This window comes from Macrobrachium rosenbergii, chromosome 51 (genome assembly GCF_040412425.1).
Source record: "Macrobrachium rosenbergii isolate ZJJX-2024 chromosome 51, ASM4041242v1, whole genome shotgun sequence".
NCBI lineage: Eukaryota > Metazoa > Arthropoda > Malacostraca > Decapoda > Palaemonidae > Macrobrachium > Macrobrachium rosenbergii.
The window spans coordinates 75,413,754-75,434,579 of record NC_089791.1 but is presented as its reverse complement, the minus strand read 5'-3'; the positions used below and the strand labels follow the sequence as shown (position 1 = coordinate 75,434,579).

The window sequence follows — 20,826 nt, the reverse complement described above, 5'->3', positions numbered from 1 at the left end:
CTCAGAAATTCTTTAGTCACTCTGTCGTAATTTTTGCACCGTTTTATATTAGCCTTTACATAAAGTTTTATATAAGAAAATGTGCGCAATTTCATGTAGAATACAACAAAAAATAACTCATGGTTGTAGCTTTTATCAATTTTGACATTTTCATATAAATCATGATAAGTGCCAAAATTTCAACCTTCGGTCAACTTTGACTCAACCAAAATGGTCGAAAAATGCAATTGTATGCTAAACCTCTTACATTCTAGTAATATTCAATCATTTACCTTCATTTTGCAACAAATGAGAAGTCTCTAGCACAATATTTCGATTTATGGTGAATTTTTGAAAAAAACTTTTTCCTTACCTCCGCTCTAACTCTGCTGAAAATCTCAGAAATTCTTTAGTTACTTTGTCATAATTTTTGCACTGTTTTGTATTAGCCGTTACATAAAGTTTTATATATGAAAATGTGTGCAATTTCATGTAGAATACAACAAAAAATAACTCAATTTTGCCATATTTTTATATAAATCACAATAAGTGCCAAATTTCAACATTCAGTCAACTTTGACTCGACTGAAATGGTCGAAAAATGCAATTGTAAGCTAAACCTCTAACATTCTAGTAATATTCAATCATTTACCTTCATTTTAAAACAAACAAAAAGTCTCTAGCACAATATTTCGATTTATGGTGAATTTTTTAAAAAACTTCTTCCTTGCATCAGCGCTAACTCTGCTGAAAATCTTGTAAGAGCCTGACGCCGTCTCTTCCAAACACGTGTGTGTTCGTGTGTTCGTCGTCCATCGGAGTGGACAAGACAACAAGAGCATCTCGTTTTCTTTCTCTAAAGGAACGCGATTTCAACCAAACAATATTTCCGTCTGTTTCTCCCTAACCATTGTTGTTTTGATGTATGTACAATCACCACTACTTGCATTGCCATGCAAGCATTCTAATCATGTACTCATAATGTTCCAACGAATCTTCTGTATCAAACTGTGTGTATGTTTCTGTTTGTGAAGACGCCAAGCGACCTCCGATGGACCACGAACACACGAACAACGCGTGTTTCGGCGTCAGGCTCTTTCAATCTCAGAAATTCTTTACTCACATTGTCATAATTTTTGCACAGTTTTATATTAGTCGTTACATAAAGTTTTATATATGAAAATGTGCGTAATTTCATGTAGAATACAACAAAAAATAACTCGTGGTTGTAGCTTTTATCAATTTTGGCATTTTCATATAAACCACGATAAGTGCCAAAATTTCAACCTTCGGTTAACTTTGACTCGACCGAAATGGTAAAAAAATTCAATTGTAAGCTAAAACTCTTACATTCTAGTAATATTCAATCATTTACCTTCATTGTGCAACAAACGAGAAGTCTCTTAGCACAATATTTTGATTTATGGTGAATTTTTGAAAAAACTTTTTTCTTATGTCCGCGCTCGCTAACTCTGCTGAAAATCTCAGAAATTCTTTAGTCACTTTGTCATAATTTTTTAACCATTTTATATTAGCCGTTACATAACGTTTTATATATGAAAATGTGCGCAATTTCATATAGAATACAACAAAAAATAACCCACGGTTGTAGCTTTTATCAGTTTTGAAATATTTTCATATAAATCATAGTAAGTGCCAAAATTTCAACCTTCGGTCAAATTTGACTCGACCGAAATGGTCGAAAAATGCAATTGCAAGCTAAAACTCTTACATTCTAGTAATATTCAATAATTTACCTTCATTTTGCAAGAAACAAGAAGTCTCTAGCACAATATTTCGATTTATGGTGAATTTTTGAAAAAAACTTTTTCCTTACCTCCGCGCACGCTAACTCTGCTGAAAATCTCAGAATTTCTTTAGTCACTTTGTCATAATTTTTGCACCGTTTTATATTAGCTATTACATAAAGTTTTATATATGAAAATGTGTGCAATTTCATGTAGAATACAACAAAAAAGAACTCATGGTTGTAGCTTTTATCAGTTTTGAAATATTTTCATATAAATCACGATAAGTGCCAAAATTTCAACCTTCGGTCAAATTTGACTCGACCGAAATGGTCGAAAAATGCAATTGTAAGCTAAAACTCTTACATTCTAGTAATATTCAATCATTTACCTTCATTTTGCAACAAACAGGAAGTCTCTAGCACAATATTTTGATTTATGGTGAATTTTTTTGAAAAAAAACTTTTTTTACGTCCATTCAAGTTATTTAATTCATGCATCATTTTGTGATAATATTTTCTCTGTGTTGCTTTGATCGTTTTACAATTTGTTATATACCAAAATCATCACAATTTAGTGTACAATACAACAAAAAAAAAAAAAAACAATAGCTCATTAGCTTTAACCATTTTGCTCACAGCGCTATTTGTATTCAATTATATACAAAATTTTTTTTTCGCGCTGTCATACATTTCAATATTTATATATGATGATATTTTTTTTCATTTCTGATGGTTGCATACTAAACTTCAGGCAATGACAAAAAAAGCAGCCAAAAATGAACTCTTAATCTTAAAAACTAAGCGCGTGCTGTGATTTTTTGAAAAAAACTTTATTTCCGCTTCAGCGCTAACTCCCGAACGCCGCCGGCATACGGCAGGCACTTTTGTAAATAGAGGCTCAGTGTTTAAGGGTTAAGTAAAGCCTATAGTGCACTGCGTGAGGTGCACTGAAAGCACTACCCTCCTACAGGGGTGATAATGTGCTGGACGATTTGAAGAAGGGTTTAGATGAGGAAGATGTTTTCCATAAATATAGTTGGAGAAGACACAAAGTAAACCAAACCCTTAGCAGAAGGACAGTGGAGGGGATGAAGAGAAGTGTACCATACATACATTGAGAAAATTACTTTCACAGCAGAATGCAGATGGTTTTGCAAGATGGTCATCTATTAATCTAAAAAATAGAAATTCTTTCGTCTTGAATTATTCAGTTATAAGGTTATATTAACAGGTATTCATTAACCTTTTTGGTTATATAACTGCATTTATTATTTCCAAATTTCTTAAAAATTTTCACTACATTCTAATTAGAATAAAACACCATAAATGTAAAAACAGTTACCAAGAAAATTATTTTTCTTAGTAAGAATAGTAGTAAGATTTCTTTCCTATTTAAAGAATAACACTCAAAATAAAAACAGCAAATACTGAAGTTGCACAAATGCTTTTGTAATTCACTAACATCTAATCCAAAATAAAATTGGTTTAAAATGAAAGGTAAATAACCCTGCCTGTATGTTACAGCAACTTCAGAAATTATTTATAAACAGAAACTGTTGTATTAGTTTTTAATAAGAAGTGTGTAATACACTACATATTGGCAAGGTAATGATTTTGTATTATTGGTCATTTTATACCCGTTCACTGCCTTTGTCACAGGAAATACTGCATAATGTCGTGAAAATTAATAAATGATTACGAACAACACTGAGCATTTATATACAGGCAAACTGCACTTACAAGCTAGCCTATAGTAACCTGAAATTAGTACATCACATCAGTAAAAATTAAACATGGGAAGGAGGGGAAACCCTCAGAGCTAAAATTAAATTTCCTGCAATTCAATATGTGAACTCACCTGAGTTTGAAAAGATAGCCGCCTGTAACTGAGCTGTAGGACTTGAATACGGAGGTGGCGCTGATGATGCAGGAGATGGGACAGTGGCTGCAACACTGCCCACCAGACTCCCAGCTTTAAGAGATTCTCCAACATTGGTACTAAGTCCTGCTAAAATACCATGCTGGCCACCAACATTCAACCCTGGGGCAGGGGATACTAAGGTAGCTCCACCACTAACACTATTACTGTTACTGGTGCCTCCAAGTGAACTTGGAGGAACCAAACCACTTAGAGTGGATTGCGGTGCTGCCTTTTGCAGCAACGCCGCTAAATCCATAGTCTGTGGCTGAGTGATAGATGCTGTTGACGACGTAGCTGAAGAATATGTAGAAACTGAAGCCGATGAATATGTGGCGGTCGTAGAAGGTGCATATGACTGAGGGGTGGTAACATAAACTGGTGTTGGTGCCAAAGACACAGCAGATCCAACTGATGAATTTCCTACAGCCATTGGGTCTGGTAAACTTTCCGACAACACAGGTGTAATGTTGGTTGCCACAGAACTGCTTGAGGGACAAAATACAGTAGTCTCCTCCAAAGACCCAGTCCATTCACTGTCCCAGTCATCTGAACTAGCAGGAGGTTCATCATCCCAATTATCTGGAGATTCAAACAGTGAATAAAACAAACATGAAAAACTTACAACAAAAAATTTTAACCAGAGCAAATTATACAATATGAATAGAGGACAAGAAGGAACTTGTACATAAAAATTTCTTTGATCATATGACCACCAGCTCATACCTATCTTCAAATTGTTTTGATGGTTTGGTTTATCTTCTGTGACAGGACCCCAAGTATCAATGGAATCCGGAAAACCTGGAGCCTGTCGATTTTGGAATGTACGTGGACCTACGGAACCCCCCCGACCTCGGCCTCCCCGACCTCTTGTCACAGAAGTGCCGTTGGTCATCCTCCCTCGACGTGAACCTTCACCACGACCAGGACCATCCCAACCATCACTGAAAACAGTAAGTTAAAAGACATTTACTCAAGGCAAAAGTGAATAACTACTGGAAGATAACTAATTATCATAAAGTAATTTTTACCTTAACCATTCTTAAAAGAGGGTGCAAAGTTTGAGAAAGGCAGAGGAAATTATTAATGTATAACATTTTACAAAAAGGTTAAAATCACACCTGGGACTAAATGGAACATTTTAAGGAACCAACTAAAATATTTCCCATACGCCACATAAACTCACCTCATGCATAACAGTATGCCTTCAAGCATTCAAGTTGCACTGCTCCACAGTCTGTCCTCAACAGTGGATGAATATCATACATACAGTACACCTCAACTTTAATGCACTAACCCCATGTCAACTGAAACTGACTGTTACTGGCCACAGTGGCAGCATAAGGCTCCACTACAATATAAATTTGTGTTCTTAGCTTATGGTTGATGAGACTTGCTTCAATTTTACCCACAATATTATTCCACCAATGCTTGATTTATATAGGGGAGGAACCCCAAGGTTAACCTGTAAGTTCATGTAATTTACATACAGCATAATTCATTATATAAATTTATTTTTGAATTTTTAACAAAAATATAACCACAAAATGTTTTCCTTATTTTTTAAGCTTCTATAGTTATATTGAATAATTCACTTGCTTCCCTAAATTCCATTCATTCTCCTCTGAGATATTTTAGTTCATCTATACATATTTTAAGAAAATAGGAAAGAGGAAGAAATAAATTGCATTTCTTAAGTACTGTACTCTAACACTGTACCAGGCAGGAGGTAGATTTTTGGACAATGGCCAGACTTTCAATAACATGCAAGGAGGTTTACACTTCCTCTTCCTCCTCCAACACCACTGCACTGTCAAGGTCCTGTGCCTCCTGTACCTTCTTGGGGTCAGAAAGTGGTGAAGTTGTCAGAAGAGGTGTTAGGTGCCTAAAGGGTCCAAACCACCTAGAGGTGGCAGAGAAAGATTAGATTCCTGGTTGAATGAACCTCACATGTCAACACAAGGTGCTGTGTGTTTACCTCATTTCTGAGCTTAATGACCTAGCTACCAAAGAAGTGTATGGTGATGGGCTTGGATGCAAGGTCTTTAGGGGTCTGAGGAAGCTGTCAAGGGTATTCTTAAAAAAAGTCTGGTTTACTATGACAATATGCTGCATTTCTTGAACACCTTCAGCAAACTCCAGCACCCTGAGGAAGGCATTATGGTCAATGTTGGGATTCTCCATAATTTCGATAAACATTAAAAAATAAAAGACCATCCTCAGGTATTTTATATGAAGGCGCTGGTTGTGATGCAGACTCATCTTCAACATTAACTTCCAGGGCTTCCTTCTCCATCTCGCCAGCAGCAACTGCAGTAGTTATCTCACTGTCAAACACAAGTTGCCAGCCAGGATCGCCACCAATGTTGTCCAACCTCTCCTGTGTCTCATACTAAAGAACTCTGTTATTATCTCCCTTGGTGAGTTTGGCACAAAAATCTTCCACATCATGCCCTCTTCCCATTCAGAATACAATTTCAAGTGTGCTTCAAGGTTTGTATGGTGATGTCATTCCAAGCATCTGCAAAAGTGTAGATGGCAGATGCTGCACACGTTCACAGATTCTCAAAATTCTTTCTCCTCCTTGTCCTTGAATACCACTATCACCTCTTCCAGATACTTCCTCTGGTATACCATTTTCATTTCAACACAACCTTGGTCCATCTGCTGAAAGAGTCCAGTTGTATTACACCAACCAACTGGGTTGCATTAGGATGCACAGGTGCACTGTCCACAAAATGCAAAGCCCTCACCCAATGCTAGCAATTTTAAGGTCCCATGAAGAATAACCTCTTTATAAAAGTTGTTCTGGAACCAACCAGAAATGATCTTGGAGGTGAACCAAGCCTTCACTGAATGATATTAAATCACTGGGAGATTATCCATCAACCCATGGAGGGAACATGGTTACTTTGAATGTCCTACTACCACTAGACTGCAACAATGCACACCAAAAGCATTTGTCCATAAAGCAGACAAATTGCTTTGTATGCTTCCAACTAGGTACATTCTTTTCTCTTTGTTTGCCATGGTGTTTTTGGGTGAGTAGCAATATATTAGATGAGTTTCATCAGCACTGTATGACTGACTTGAAATGAGGCTTTCCTTTTTTCATCAAGTCTTTCAGTGTCTGCCAAAATTCTTCCACTTCCTCCTTGGAAGCATCCAAAGCTCTGCCATGATTCTTTTTGTTGAAATGCACATGTTAAATGTTTAATTCAAAAAGCCAACCTGCAGATGCTTTAAAGTTCACAACCCCATCGAGACCTGCAACCTTCATTGCAGCAGCATTCAATTCAGCACTGCACACATGCACACCAGCCACCCTTTCCTGATGAAAACTAGATCAAAGCCAATTGTTCAATTTCCTCATGACAGGGTTTTGCCATCACCTTGTGGACCTAACTCCCGGATGTCTTACTCCCAAAGTCGGTTGCATACATCTTCAGACTGGCATTGGGTGCTTTGATGTTCTGCAAGGTAGACCTAGCAATGCTATACTCCTCCGTGATACGTGCCACTGACCATCCTCCTGCAATTCTCCCAATGATTTCTGGCATCTCTGGCAGTGTCAGCACCGTCCTGACCATCTTAGGAGGTGGGGCCAAACATAGCACACAGCGCCTGCAATGCTGCAGGCAACAAGGCAAGAGAGACTTTAGAGGAAAAAATGCACTGCAACACAAACACACACCAACTGTCCTAATGACAAATAGCAAGGTCTGATGTGCCACTGGACAGAGGAATGACGAGCACTTTGCTATAAATTGCACTAATACTCTTCAAATGTAGCCAGTCAGAAAAGAAATTTTCATGATGCTCTCTCTTATCAGCCATTCAAAAGCAAAAAACCTAATGATATGTAATAACACATGCATTTTTGCCATTAGAGAAAAAGTTTACAAAAACTATCATGATTTCCCAATCCACACACCTTCTACCATACGTTACTGTACTTATGACATATCTGCCACAGCTAATTAAAAGAGATAAAGTGACTCTAGTGCTTTTAAGCTAATAACAGTCTCAAAAGCTCTCATTAATCAAAATGCTGCCACCCTTCAAAACACTTTCCCAGTTCTATCACCCACACAATACTCCCTTCTCATTACCAATATTTCTTTCCACCCACATAGCATAGCTAACCATCCGAGCAACCTTTAAAAAATTTTTATGAGCTGTATATATATATTTATATAGTGGGTCCCTGCTAGATTGTACATCAGCAATTGCGCCTTCAGTTAATCACAGGGTTTCCTGTGGAACTTATCTCCAAATATATCACTGAAAACTCACTAATTCACAAATTTTTTTGCATAGCAATATTCACTAGTTACTGCATTTTCATGACATAATACATTTTTGATACAAAAATTATTTACTAATTTTCAAATATTAATATTAATGTAGACACAGCAAAATATCAATCAAATGTTCAAGTAAAATCCCTAAATACTAATCTATTATCATCGTAATATATATACTCTTAAAAAAAAAAAAAAAAAAAAAAAAAAAAAAAAAAAAAAATGGTCACCCCAACTCTATCTCCATGATGACATGCTATTGGTTGAAGGAGTTGGAAGTAGCCATTCACAAAGCTTATAGCTCGATGCATTTTATGTACTGTATATGAGTTATATTTTTGTTCTCTCTCTCTCTCTCTCTCTGTGACATGTATCTATTTTTTGTACAATAAATGATTTACTAATTTTCAAATATTAATATTAATGTAAAAACAACAAAATATCAATCAAATGTTAAAGGAAACTCCCTCAATATCATCTATCATTGTAATATGTACTGAGAGAGAGAGAGAGAGAGAGAGAGAGAGAGAGAGAGAGAGAGAGAGAGAGAGAGAGAGAGAGATATTCACCCCCCTCTCTCTCTCTCTCTCAACATGACGACATGCTATTGGTTGTGGGACTTGGAAACAGCCATTCACAAAGCTTGTAGCTCAATGCTTTGGTATGTATTGTCACTAGTGTGTGAGTTGTATTTCTCTCTCTCTCTCTCTCTCTCTCTCTCTCTCTCTCTCTCTCTCACTGACATGAGAGAATTTTTAAGCATATGCAACATGTATCCTTATTTGTTTTGTATGATAAATTATTTACTAATTTTCTAATATTAATGTAAACACAGCAAATTATCAATCCATCAAGGAAAATATAATAAATTAGCAAAGATTTTAGCTCAATATTTTGTTTTCCCTGATCTTTTTTCTGTCTCCAACTTTAGGGGGAGGGGTGAAGGCCTGTCAATCATTTTGATGTATTGACCATAAAGGGGGAGCACCTGAGCAAAATTCTCTCTCTCTCTCTCTATGCCAGAGGATACGTAGAACGTGAGATGGATAGAAAGATAAAAATTTTTTAACCGACATAAACATAACTCAGTTCAGTGCTTCTCTCTCTCTCTCTATATCCAAAGGATTCTAGTAGAATGTGAGCAATAGATGGACATAGATAAGATAGAAAGATAGGGCTAGAAGTAGGAGTCACACAGCAGAGTATGTTACCTCGATGCTGAATGGCTTGTAACACGACATGCTATTGGTTGGAAGAGATAGTAGCAACCAATCACACAGCTGGATATCAGCTTTACTAGTTGTTGATTGGCTTGTAACTCTGATGCTTTGTGAGGGAGTGTTCCCTTTTCTCTTTATGATTGATTTTAGTTGAATGTTTACTGATACAGTATATTCTTATAACCTAATTTTGTGAATTTAATCTTTATTTACCTTTGTGTACATACTGTCACTAGTGTATTAAATATTTTTAATGAGCAAATGTTATTTTCTCTCTCTCTCTCTCTCTCTCAGGACAACTTTTAAGGATAACGTTGTAAGATGACTTTGAAATTATACTAAAGGATTTTAGGATGATAGTTTAAGGTATATTTGGTGTTTGAACTTCTAAATTGGGCAGTTATAAGCATTTTTAGATGGGTCTTTGGTGTTTGAACTATTAAATTAAAGCAGGCAGCTGTAAGCGTTTTTAGAGGGGTGTTCCAACTTATCGCTTAACTCGAGCAGTTATGGTCCCTAACCCCCAAAAAGGAATTAACCCAAATTAATTATTAATAACATCTAGGACTCTTAGACTCAAACCTAGGAACAAATTCCCAGGATTAAGAGCATAATATATATACAGGCAGTCCCCGGTTTACGACGGGTCAGGCTTATGACGTTCCAACGCTTTTCAAATATAATCATCAGAAATTATTTCCCAGTTTACAACGCATGTTCCAGGGTTACGACACCTCGTACGCTGATCCGACGGAAGAAATATGGCTCCAAAAGAGCAGAATAATAAAAATTTGGATTTTTAATGAAAAACTCAACAAAAATGCAGTTTACATCGTTTTCAATACACTCAAAGCATTAAAAGTAAGGTTTTCTTAAGATTTTTGATGATTTTTGATGATTTTTCAGTTTACACTCCAGCGTAAAAATGGAACCCCCTTCGTAAACCAGGAACTACCTGTACACACAAAATGCAGTTGTTAACTTCCCTACTCTCTAGGAGTCTCAGACTGGTGGTGGTACTTGCACTCAAAAACTGACCAGTTCTGGGGTCTACCTTCCTCTTCTCATAGGTGACGTAGAGATTGGTGGACAGGATACATGCCAAGAACAGGGATGCTATTGTTCACTAGGCAGCCACATAAGGCCTAGTGGTCTCTGCAAGGCTCTGCGGCCAAAACTCAGCTGGTACTTTGTCTGCAGGGCAGAGGAAGGCCCTGAATTCCTCTGATCCCCATAAAGCTCCCCAGACTACTACTGCACCTGTATGGAAGGGCACACAGCCATGCTCCTTTCAGCCCCCTGCCGTCCTACAAAGAGGGGCAAAGGTACGAAAAAGGGAGGGCAAGTGGAAGCTTAGCAGGTGAAAGGAAGGTGCTGAATACCTACTTTGGTGTCACCATTGGAGTACTGTATTCCCCCCCAATGACACTAGTGAGGTCTTCCTAGCTGCCTTCTTTACAGCAAACTTTACTCATTGTTCTGGAATGTTTTCTGCAATACATGTACAGTGTATGCAAGTGTATTCCATGTTAGAAAGAAAATGCTTGCAGGGTCTGTCTTTCCCAGGATAGCACCTAATAGCAAGTGGTTTCCTCAGTGTAGAGGAAGTAGATCCATCTTCTATCAGACACAATAAATTTCACAAAAAAAAACTCAAAACCACAAAGCATAAGGTTTATAACAGCAAAGGTAGGTGCAGAGAGCCAAAGAAAAGATATCTGCGTCTGATGGCAGCCAAAGGCAAAGTGGAGTGCAGACTGAAGGGGTGGGCAGGGCTTCCTCCTACCTGTCAATTGTTAATGACCTTGTCAGTAGGTTTTAAAAGCTGTTCCAGCAAGCATTCACAAGCTTATTCTAGTGTAATGAACAAAGGTTTGTATTTGTGTAGGAATAAACATGTTTTCATGATTTAGTCTGCTCAACCAGGTTCCTGGACAATGCTCTTAAAACAGCAAAAGTATTCAAATAAGAGAAAACAGTTGCTAAAGGAAGGAAAATATAATTAAAATACCCTAATATAGTATATTAGAAGTCACCAAAAACCTTAGGGATAAAGCACTTACATTTAATATTTTGTTTTGCCAACACTACCCATACCTTGGTAAAAATAAATTTGAAAATAATAAGAGAAAAATGACAAAGGTAGGGTATTGAAAATAATAAGAGAAAAATTACAAAGCCAGGGTATATGTTGTAATTGCAACATCTGCAACCTGGCTTACATGAGGAAGACTGGAAGAAATCTCAAAAAATGCAAAAGGGAACACAAAAGAACTGCTAAAAAAATGTTAATGTAAGATGCAAAAGCAATAGCCATATTGTTGGGATTTAAGTCATAACATGAATTTTAAAGATAACGAACTTTTTTACAAAAGCAAAGATTTATTAAGTACTGCAGGTTCTGGAGGGGTCCTAATTAATTCCATACCAAAAATGTCTGAAGGCAATCTTTTAATGCTTTAGATAAAAGTCTGTCGTTCTTAGAGATACTAAGCTCTCCATATTTATCAAAGAAGCTAGTAATCCATAATTATTTCTTTGTCTGATGGAAACTTGCTTATCGTGACCCCAAAAAGGATGAACAACCCCACTCAGCAGCAGATGGGCAGCACAACAGCAAAAGACCAGTATGGTCAAGTAGTCAAAAGATCAAACAGGAACCCGATGTAAATTATCTGTCCTTGTAGAAATTTTGACTAGTTTCATTCTGACAATGAGGATGGTAACACTTATAAAACTCAAGGATTTCAAGTGTATTCTGAACAATATATCAAGATTTACACACAAGAAAAGGGTCTTGTGTAATTCTCTCTAAAAAAAAAAAAAAAGCATCTGCACCAATACTGAATTTCTAATGTTCCAAAAATTCCACTAAATGATTAAGATCATTCCACAATTTGACCTTTGCCATAACAAAACTTCTTAAAAAATGTGGCATTGAGAGGGAGGGGAGGGTAAGCAAATAAATGCCAGCTAGACAGAGTAAGAGAATCACAGGAGCAGGTGGGAAAGAGCATGCATGAGGAGTAGATGTAGTGTGCATTTTTGAAAGATTGCTCAAGAGCCTATTGTTTATGCATTTTACGAAGCTTATCGTATGAAATTTAATCAACACTGGCCTAATCTTTGACTTTTCCTAGAGCCAGTCCTACTGGATAAAAATCTAGGCTACCCATATTTCAATGATAACTGGGACTATTAAAATGAAAATGTTATTCAAACTATTAGGTAGAGAGATTGTGCATTAGACTGTCTCATCTTACAACACACAATGGTTTATGTACAACCTACCATTCAAACTTTACTCACCTCTCACGCCCTCCTCGATTGCTACCCCCACCTCGCCCTCTAAACCTAGGCGGTCCTCCACCTCTGGGTCTGGAGCTACTTCGTTCACGAGAATCAAGCCGTCGATTTTCTTTATTATTTTCTGCTTCTGTTGGCTATAAAATTGCAGCTCTCATTAGAATACAAAAAATAAATTTGCTGCTATACAACCTTTTTCCATTAAAATGTACATGCACTGCAAAGTAACACTAAGTGCATAAACTATGTTTACATGACACTATAGAACATTGCCTTTCCCTTCTGTTCAAGATGAAGATCCCTTTCCAAGTGCATTACAGTACCTTGCATAATACGACATCTGCCTTGTCTACATAATAATAATGTTTATGATAGCCACCATTACCATTTCAAATAAAGACTAAAAATAAAATAAAAATTTTTCAAATAATTTGCAGTTTTCCTTGAAATACAAACCCTTACCTTTATATCAATTCCTCTCAAAGAGAGCCCAAGACTGGTTGGTCTCCCTTGTGCAGGTTTATTCTTTATATAGAGACTTAATTCTTAAATGGGAGGAAATACAGACAGGCACAAAGTTCCAATAGAGTAAGGTTATTGCATGTATGGCAGGAACCAAATTCTGGCATAAACTTGTTTGCAAGAGAGTATGTAAGTATATATGGGCTACCCTATAGCCTACCTAAGTTTACCCATGAGCAAAATCTCCATAAAGTGCTGCTCTGGCTCCGTCTGCAGGGATTCTGGAGGAGTAACAACTCATCCAGTTCCATTAGATCCCTAGAACAAGGCTTGCACCTTTCTCCAATAAAAAAGGAGAATGCCAGATCTTTGTGCCTTCGGGTGCTCCCAACCGCACATAAAACCATATGTGCCTCTTACTCGAGAAAAGACAGGACTCGGCAGTCACTATCAAAACAGTTCAGACTTAGACATTGCCAGCCCCCTACTCCTTTGATGAAATACAATTTAAGAAAAAGTGACAAACAAGAGACCATCTGCCGATGGTCCAAGTCATAACTACTACTATTAGGAAACAGAAACCTACCACCACAAACCACTTTATCAAACGAGATAAATCTCTGGCAGAAGCAGTTATCCATACCGGAGAACAGTATTCTAGTAAAGGAAGGAAAAATGACCTAAAACAGGTTGTACTGATTTTATCACTGTTATAAATATATGAAGCCTTTCATACATTACCTAACTTTCGTGTGGCATTTATAAAACTTTCGTTACTTTCTCAAAAGTAAGATGTGAGTCAAAAGTTACACCTAGAATAGTTAAAAGCTCCAGACTCATTCAGCAAAGTCCCATCCACCTGAAGGGGAGGATAGGGTGGAAAATCTGTAAGAGATGTGCTAATCAATAATGTTTTCGTTTTGGTGGAGTTCAACCTCATACTCCACCAACTACACCATTCACTCATCTGCTCCATGCCATGACTGAGGCTAAAGGCAGCTTCATTTCTCTAAGTGGAGACTTTATTACACCCACAAGCATTGCATCATCGGCATACTGAATAATCTTGTTTTCCAGGCCAACAACCATATCACTTGTATACACTAGAAATAACAGCAGACCAAGAATATTGCCCTGTGGAACTCCAAACACAATAGGCCTTGGTCTGCTAAAGGTCCCATCAACAGCAACTTGTTATTGCGCATCTGTAAGGAAATCTTGAAGTAAACCTCAACCATATCCACCCACTCCAAGATTCTTAAGTTTATAAATAGTAAGCGCCTTGTGACTTACTAAATTGAAAGCAGCACTAAAATCTATCTAAATTACTCTACACTCAAAACCCCAATCAAGTTTATCTTGCGACTGGCATGTCAAATCTAAAAGAGCACCACAGGCCACTATCGGACCACAGAAAATCCCAGATGATAGAAATCACCCCTAAAAAACCCCCTATGCATACACTCTTGCCACCTCATTCCATATACACAGTATTGTGCTTTAACAGTGGAGCAAAGCTTATGAATACAGTAAACACCGGAATTTGCAGGGGATAGGTACCATAATCCACATCCCCACGAATACTTAAATCAGCGAATACTTGACACCGCCAAAAGAAAACACGTATAACTGCATATTTAAACAGGTCAGGCACCAAAGACTAGTGTATTATACAAACATCAACATAATGAATATGCATCTTTTCCATGGTTCTAAATGTTATGCCTTAATTCACTGTGTCCAATAATATTGAATATATTATGTTGCTTGTGTATTATAAATTACAATCATAGCGATCGCCGTTTTGGTTTGGAAATAGTTTACAAGGTGTTTATTTTGCAATTTTAACTCGGTTCAAAGCACCTTTTTGCTTCTAGTTAGCATAAATGAATCTCCAGATACTTTATTTATATGTAGCAAGGTTATTTTTCGTTACAATGTACAAAGTGTTTTTAAGTCGAAATATAACTTAAATATGTCTCGTTGTAAAATTAATTTAGCTATTATTTTCGTTAATAAATGATTTTGGCCGTTTGGGGGACTTTGTTTTGTGTAAAATAATCAAGATTCCATTCGCTTTTTTCACTCGACTTCATCATAATACGAGCTTTACATATTTATCGTTTATCGGCGTAAAAATACCAGTAATGTGTTCTTTCATGCCAGTAGTTTTAATTAAAATACTTTCTCTCCTATTTTAATTATGGTCGAGTTTCATCAATGTTGCCGATGCACGATAATTTATAGTCATTAGTAGCATAAATTTAGCAATATATTTCCTTGCCCATCTTTTATCCATACTGAATAAGGGTATAATGTAAAAATATATCAGTCCTATACTACTTTAACGTCATTTGTACTATAACCCACGGTAATTGTGAATTACCATAGGATGGTTGGAATACTGTACAAGCAAAACAGCTGTTGTTATCCGATTCGATGATAAACGAAACAAGTTTCTCGGTCAATTGTTTTTGGCTGTAAGCATTTATGCAAGAGTATAACGTTATTAAGAATACTTTTATCATTCCCTTTTGATTTTTTAACTAGAAGATGGGATAAAGAGTAGGGGTAAAAGAAGCTGGTCCATTGTAATTTGGTCTCTCTCGCTGCCTGCGCCCGAGCAAAATTTCAAAATATTTTATAAATACTGTCGTGTCAGTATTAATTGCTTACCCTATTGCAAAATCGAAGTATCATATTCTAGCACTACCTGAGTATTTTAATAGTTTTATCACAAAAAGTGCATTTAATCATGAAAATGAGATGAAAATACAGTAATTAGTGAATATTTCTCAGTGAAAAATACCATGAATGAGTGGATTTTCAGCGAATAATGCATATATATGTTCCATAGAGAAATCCGCAAATAGGTGAGTCTGCGAATATGGGGGGGAGGGTTAACTGTATTTGGTAATTAAAGTTTTTATCTTTCTCTTTTTATTCAAGTTTTTGTTAGCTACAATATAGTTATTTTCTTGGGAACAATAATTATTCAATAAAATGTTAGTAGAAGCCAATATTATCAATTTTGCTATTTTTTCTCTACTATGACCTTCATTACTTATTGGAGCAGCATATTTATTATTTACCTCTGACCTTTATATGGGGATTTTACATTCACTATTGTCCATCAAATGTAATATAAAAAAAATTGACAATCTGCAACTTCTGAATAAAAAGGAAAACAGTGATTTTTTCCAAGAGTTAGTAGAGCTTGAATGAGATACTCATTTAATATTAGTAAAACTAAATGAACACTTTGTTTCTCAAAGGTGGAGGAGGAGAATGCTTTTCATGACAGTTTATATGAATGTTTCAAGAGTAAACCATCTTCTATCTCATGAAGTTTTTTCAAAGAGCCGAATGGCTCATAATGAATTTCATTTTCTAAAATATGATTTCCATCAAAGGAGAACTGTGGGAGCTTCATCGTTTTATTTGTATCTTTTTGGCCAAGCCAATTGTTCCTGGTACATCTCAACAAATGTACTGAATTTCTGCCTTTAAAATCAAAATATGGTTTCAAGTGAGTTTCATCCACCATCAGTACCACTGTTTTGTCATTGGGTAGTAATGATTTACACATATTCTTATGTACATCAGAAAATATGAGTAATTTTGTTCTGATGCTGAGATAAACTGAGGAGAGAGACTCCCGATGGTAGAGTATCTCGGCAACATTAGGAATTTCCTAACTCATTACAAAACAAAGAAGACAATATTACCAGCTCTGATGAATAATTAAATTTATTCAGTCATTAACTGTAGTTGTTCAAATATGAATTTCAGCACAGGCAAGTGTTTGATCGATCATCTAAAATTATTGCCAAAAATGAAATCACTAATTTTATAACAGCAACGCTATTGCAGGTTTAAGAAATACACTCAGCAATGTCAGCTCTCTCCAAGCTATTCAGTATCTGCTCAATGATATTCATATCATGAACTGCTGTAAGAATCTTTAAATCTCCTAAGTGACGTATTTCAGAAATATGAACAAACCTGTGAAACGTCCCACAAGTCCGGAGACTGGGGAGAGCCAACAAGAGATCCCTCTATCTCCCCTGTGGAGAAAGGCAGGTACTTGGAAGCCCCATGACACGTCTTCCTTAAAGGTAGAGCATGAGTCATTACACTCTCTGATGTCTTTGCTATAGGTGTCATCATAACAGACGTATTGGTGGCTGTTACGGTAGCATGAGTCACTGGGAGTTCTGAGGTGACTAGCCCTGCTCCAAGGGAAACACTCGAGAGGCCCAGAGAGAGCCAGTCACCCACAGTTCCTCAGTCTCTCCTGAAGGAGCAAAAGTTGGGTTAGGGGCAGCAGTCTCCTTGACAAAGCAAGCGAAAAGCGAAGATGACAATGGGGAAATCACTCCCATAGGAGTGATGGCAAGGCACGGAAGCTCTGTAGGGGTAAGGAAGGAGGAAGGGTCGGCAACGAACAAAGTCGTCGGGGGCATATTACCAAGACCACTGAGAAATAACGCATGCTGGATATGACGTCATGATGTTGACCCTGGTGGTCCGAAGCTAGCGATTCTTTCTCTCTCGAGCTTCCTTCGCATACATCTTTTGAGTACAAGGTTTTCTCGTGGTTCCGTTCTTTTATTTTTTAATTGGACCGCAAAACTTACATGGCATAGTGAAGCAGAGTGCCACAGATATATCTAGTGTGTTTTATTGAACGAACTTACAATGGCAAGTAGGTAAACTCAACAATAAGTTCAATGCAACAAATATTTGACTTTGCCTCTGGATAACATTACGATAATTAGTGCTGCATAATACCTTGGATTCCAGTGCTTGGCTTCAAGTCTAAATTTCACATTCCATTCCATTCCACATTAGGATAACTTTCGACTTTAATATAAAGTCTGTATTCACCACACTGGAACCAGCACTATGCCACGTTGGGAACACAAACAAACAAGCTACTGTTAGGTTTGTCCAATAGGGTAACATAAGTTAGGCCTGTGCAGGTATAGCCTACACCCAGGTATAGCCTAAGCAGACTGTAGCCTGAAAAAAAGTTTTAGGTAGGTGTTGTGATTAACAAGGTAAAGCATAATATAAAGAAAGACTGATTTAGCCTAGATTAAATTTTTGTAGGAATTCACATAAACTAGACTGAACAGAATCTAATACAGGCTAGCCTACATCAAACTCCTCCCAGTGTAGCCTACATCAAACAGCTCCCAAGGTACCTACATCAAACAGCTCCCAAGGTACCTACATCAAACAACTCCCAGTGTAGCCTATGTCACATAACTCGCAGTTACTCCCAGTGTAGCCTATGTCAAACAACTCCCAGTAAAGTCTACATCAAACGACTCCCAGCGTAGCCTACGTCAAATAACTCCCAGTGTAGCCTATATCACAGAACTTACAGTGTTGCCTATGTTACACACAACTCCCAGTGTAGCCTATGTCAAACAACTCCCAGTGTAGCCAATATCAAACAACTCTCAGTGCAGCCTATGTCCCAGAACTCCCAGTGTAGTGTATGTCCAAACAAAACCCAGTGTAGCCTATGTAAAACAACTCCCAGTGTAGCCTATGTCACAGAACTCCCAGTGTAGACTATGTCACTAACTCCCTGCATAGCCTATGTCATACAACTCCCATTGCAGGATTTAGCAAAGGCTTTGGAAATGGCACAGACATACAAGTTATAGGTTCATCATAAATGGAAGTACAGTATAGTGAGCAGGATAAGTTAAGTATACCTTAGTTTTACCAGACCACTGAGCTGATTAACAGCTCTCCTAGGGCTGGCCGGAAGGATTAGACTTATTTTCCGTAGCTAGTGATCAGGAAATAGGCAAGTTACCATTGTCAGTAGTCAAAGCTAAGGGACAAACCTTACTGGACCTAGTTTGGTTAAGGTGAATAAAATTAGACTGGCCTAGTATTATAGGGTTACAGGTACAAAACAGAAGGGATGTCAATAACTAAGCTAACCTCATGGCATTACTGTTTTAATGCTCATATATACATGCTGTACAAATATTAAAAGACCATCTTTCCTCTTCCATAGGTAACAATTGAGTACAGATTTATGAAATAGCATACTGTACAACACAATACCCTACCTACAGTGAAGGCTAACTGCACAGTACATGCGTTTATTCATATTTCTGAAGTACGTCACTTAGGAGATTTAAAGATTCCTACAGAGGTTCATGATAAGAATATCACTGAGTAGATATTCAATAACTTGCAAAGAGCTGACATTGCTGAGTGTATTTCTTAAACCTGCAATAGCATTGCTGTTATAAAATTAGTGGTTTCATTTTTGGCAATAATTTTAGATGATCAATCAAACACTTGCCTGTGCTGAAATTCATATTTGAACAACTACAGTTACTGACTGAATAAATTTGATTATTCATCAGAGTTGGTAATATTGTCTCCTTTGTTTTGTAATTGTTCCCCTCAAGGTTTTAGGCTCCTGAGAGATACGAAATTCCTAATACTGCCGAGATACTCTACCATCGGGAGTCTCTCTTTTCAGTTCACCTCAGCATCAGAACAAAATGACTCAAATTTTCTGATGTATATAAAAATATGTGTAAATCATTACTACCAAATGACAAAACAGTGGTACTGATGGTGGATGAAACTCACTTGAAACCATATTTTGATTTTAAAGGCAGAAATTCAGTACATTTGTTGAGATGTACCAGGAATAATTGGCTTGGCCAAAAAGATATAAATAAAACAATGAAGCTCCCACAGTTCTCCTTTGAAGGAAATCATATTTTAGAAAATGAAATTCATTATGTGCCATTCAGCTCTTTAAAAAAAACTTCATGATACAGAAGAGGGTTTACTCCTGAAACATTCATATCAACTGTCATGAAAAGCATTCTCCTCCTCCACATTTGAAAAACAGTGTTCATTTAGTTTTACAAATATTAAATGAGTATCTCATTTAAACTTTACAAACTCTTGGAAAAAATCACTGTTTCCCTTTTTATTTACAAGTTGCAGATTATGTCAATTTTTTTTACATCACATTTGATGGACATTAATGAATGTTAAATACCCATATAAAGGTCAGAGGTTAATTAATAAATATGCTGCTCCAATAAGTAATGAAGGTCATAGTAGAGAGAAAAAATAGCAAAATTAATAATATTGGCTTCTACTAATATTTTATTGAATAATAATTGTTCCCAAGAAAATGACTATATTGTAGCTACCAAAAACTTGAATAAAAAGAGAAAGATAAAAACTTTAACTACCAAATACAGTAAACCCTCCATATTCGCGATCTCGTGATTCGCAGACTCACCTATTTGTGGATTTCTCTAGGGAACATATATACGCATTATTCACTGAAAATCCACTCATTCACGGTACTTTTCACTGAGAAATATTCACTAATTACTGTATTTTCATCACATTTTCATAATTAAATGCACTTTTTGTAATAAAACTATTAAAAAACTTGGGTAGTGCTCGAGTTACGACAGTTCACCTTACAATATTTTAAAAATTTCGCGCGGGTGCAGGCAGCAGCATACAATCAGGCAGCGGGAGAGACCAAATCACAATAGACCAACTTCTTTTCCTCCAACTCTTTATCCCATCTTCTAGTTAAAAAAAGTAACAGAGAATGATAAAAGTATTGTTCATAATGTTATACTCTTGCGTAAATGCGTACAGCCATAAACAACCAACTGAGAAATTGTTGTTTTGTTTATTACCGAATCGGATAATAACAGCCCTTTTGCTTGTATTTCAACCATCGCACGGTAATACACAATTACTGTGGGTTATAGTACAAATAATGTTAAAGTAGAATAGGACTGATATATTTTTACATTATACTCTTATTCAGTATGGATAAAAGACCGGCAAGGAAATATACTGCTA

The 20,826-nt window shown here is 36.7% G+C and overlaps 1 protein-coding gene across 4 annotated transcripts in view; it reads right to left on the bottom strand.

Annotated features, from left to right (window-relative positions):
• lig (lingerer) overlaps window positions 1–20,826 on the bottom strand; it is a 409,731-nt gene that overhangs the window by 306,514 nt on the left and 82,391 nt on the right. For 3 of the 4 annotated variants that reach the window (XM_067095720.1, XM_067095719.1, XM_067095721.1), the window contains 3 exons: window positions 12,481–12,826; window positions 4,374–4,591; window positions 3,588–4,229 (listed from right to left, as the gene is read on the bottom strand). In XM_067095720.1, coding sequence (XP_066951821.1) covers window positions 3,588–4,229; window positions 4,374–4,542 — 811 coding nt within the window. In that variant the 5' untranslated portion in view covers window positions 4,543–4,591; window positions 12,481–12,826. Of the gene's footprint in view, window positions 1–3,587; window positions 4,230–4,373; window positions 4,592–12,480; window positions 12,827–20,826 lie in introns of those variants that run through there. The other variant, XM_067095722.1, reaches the window with a different exon arrangement.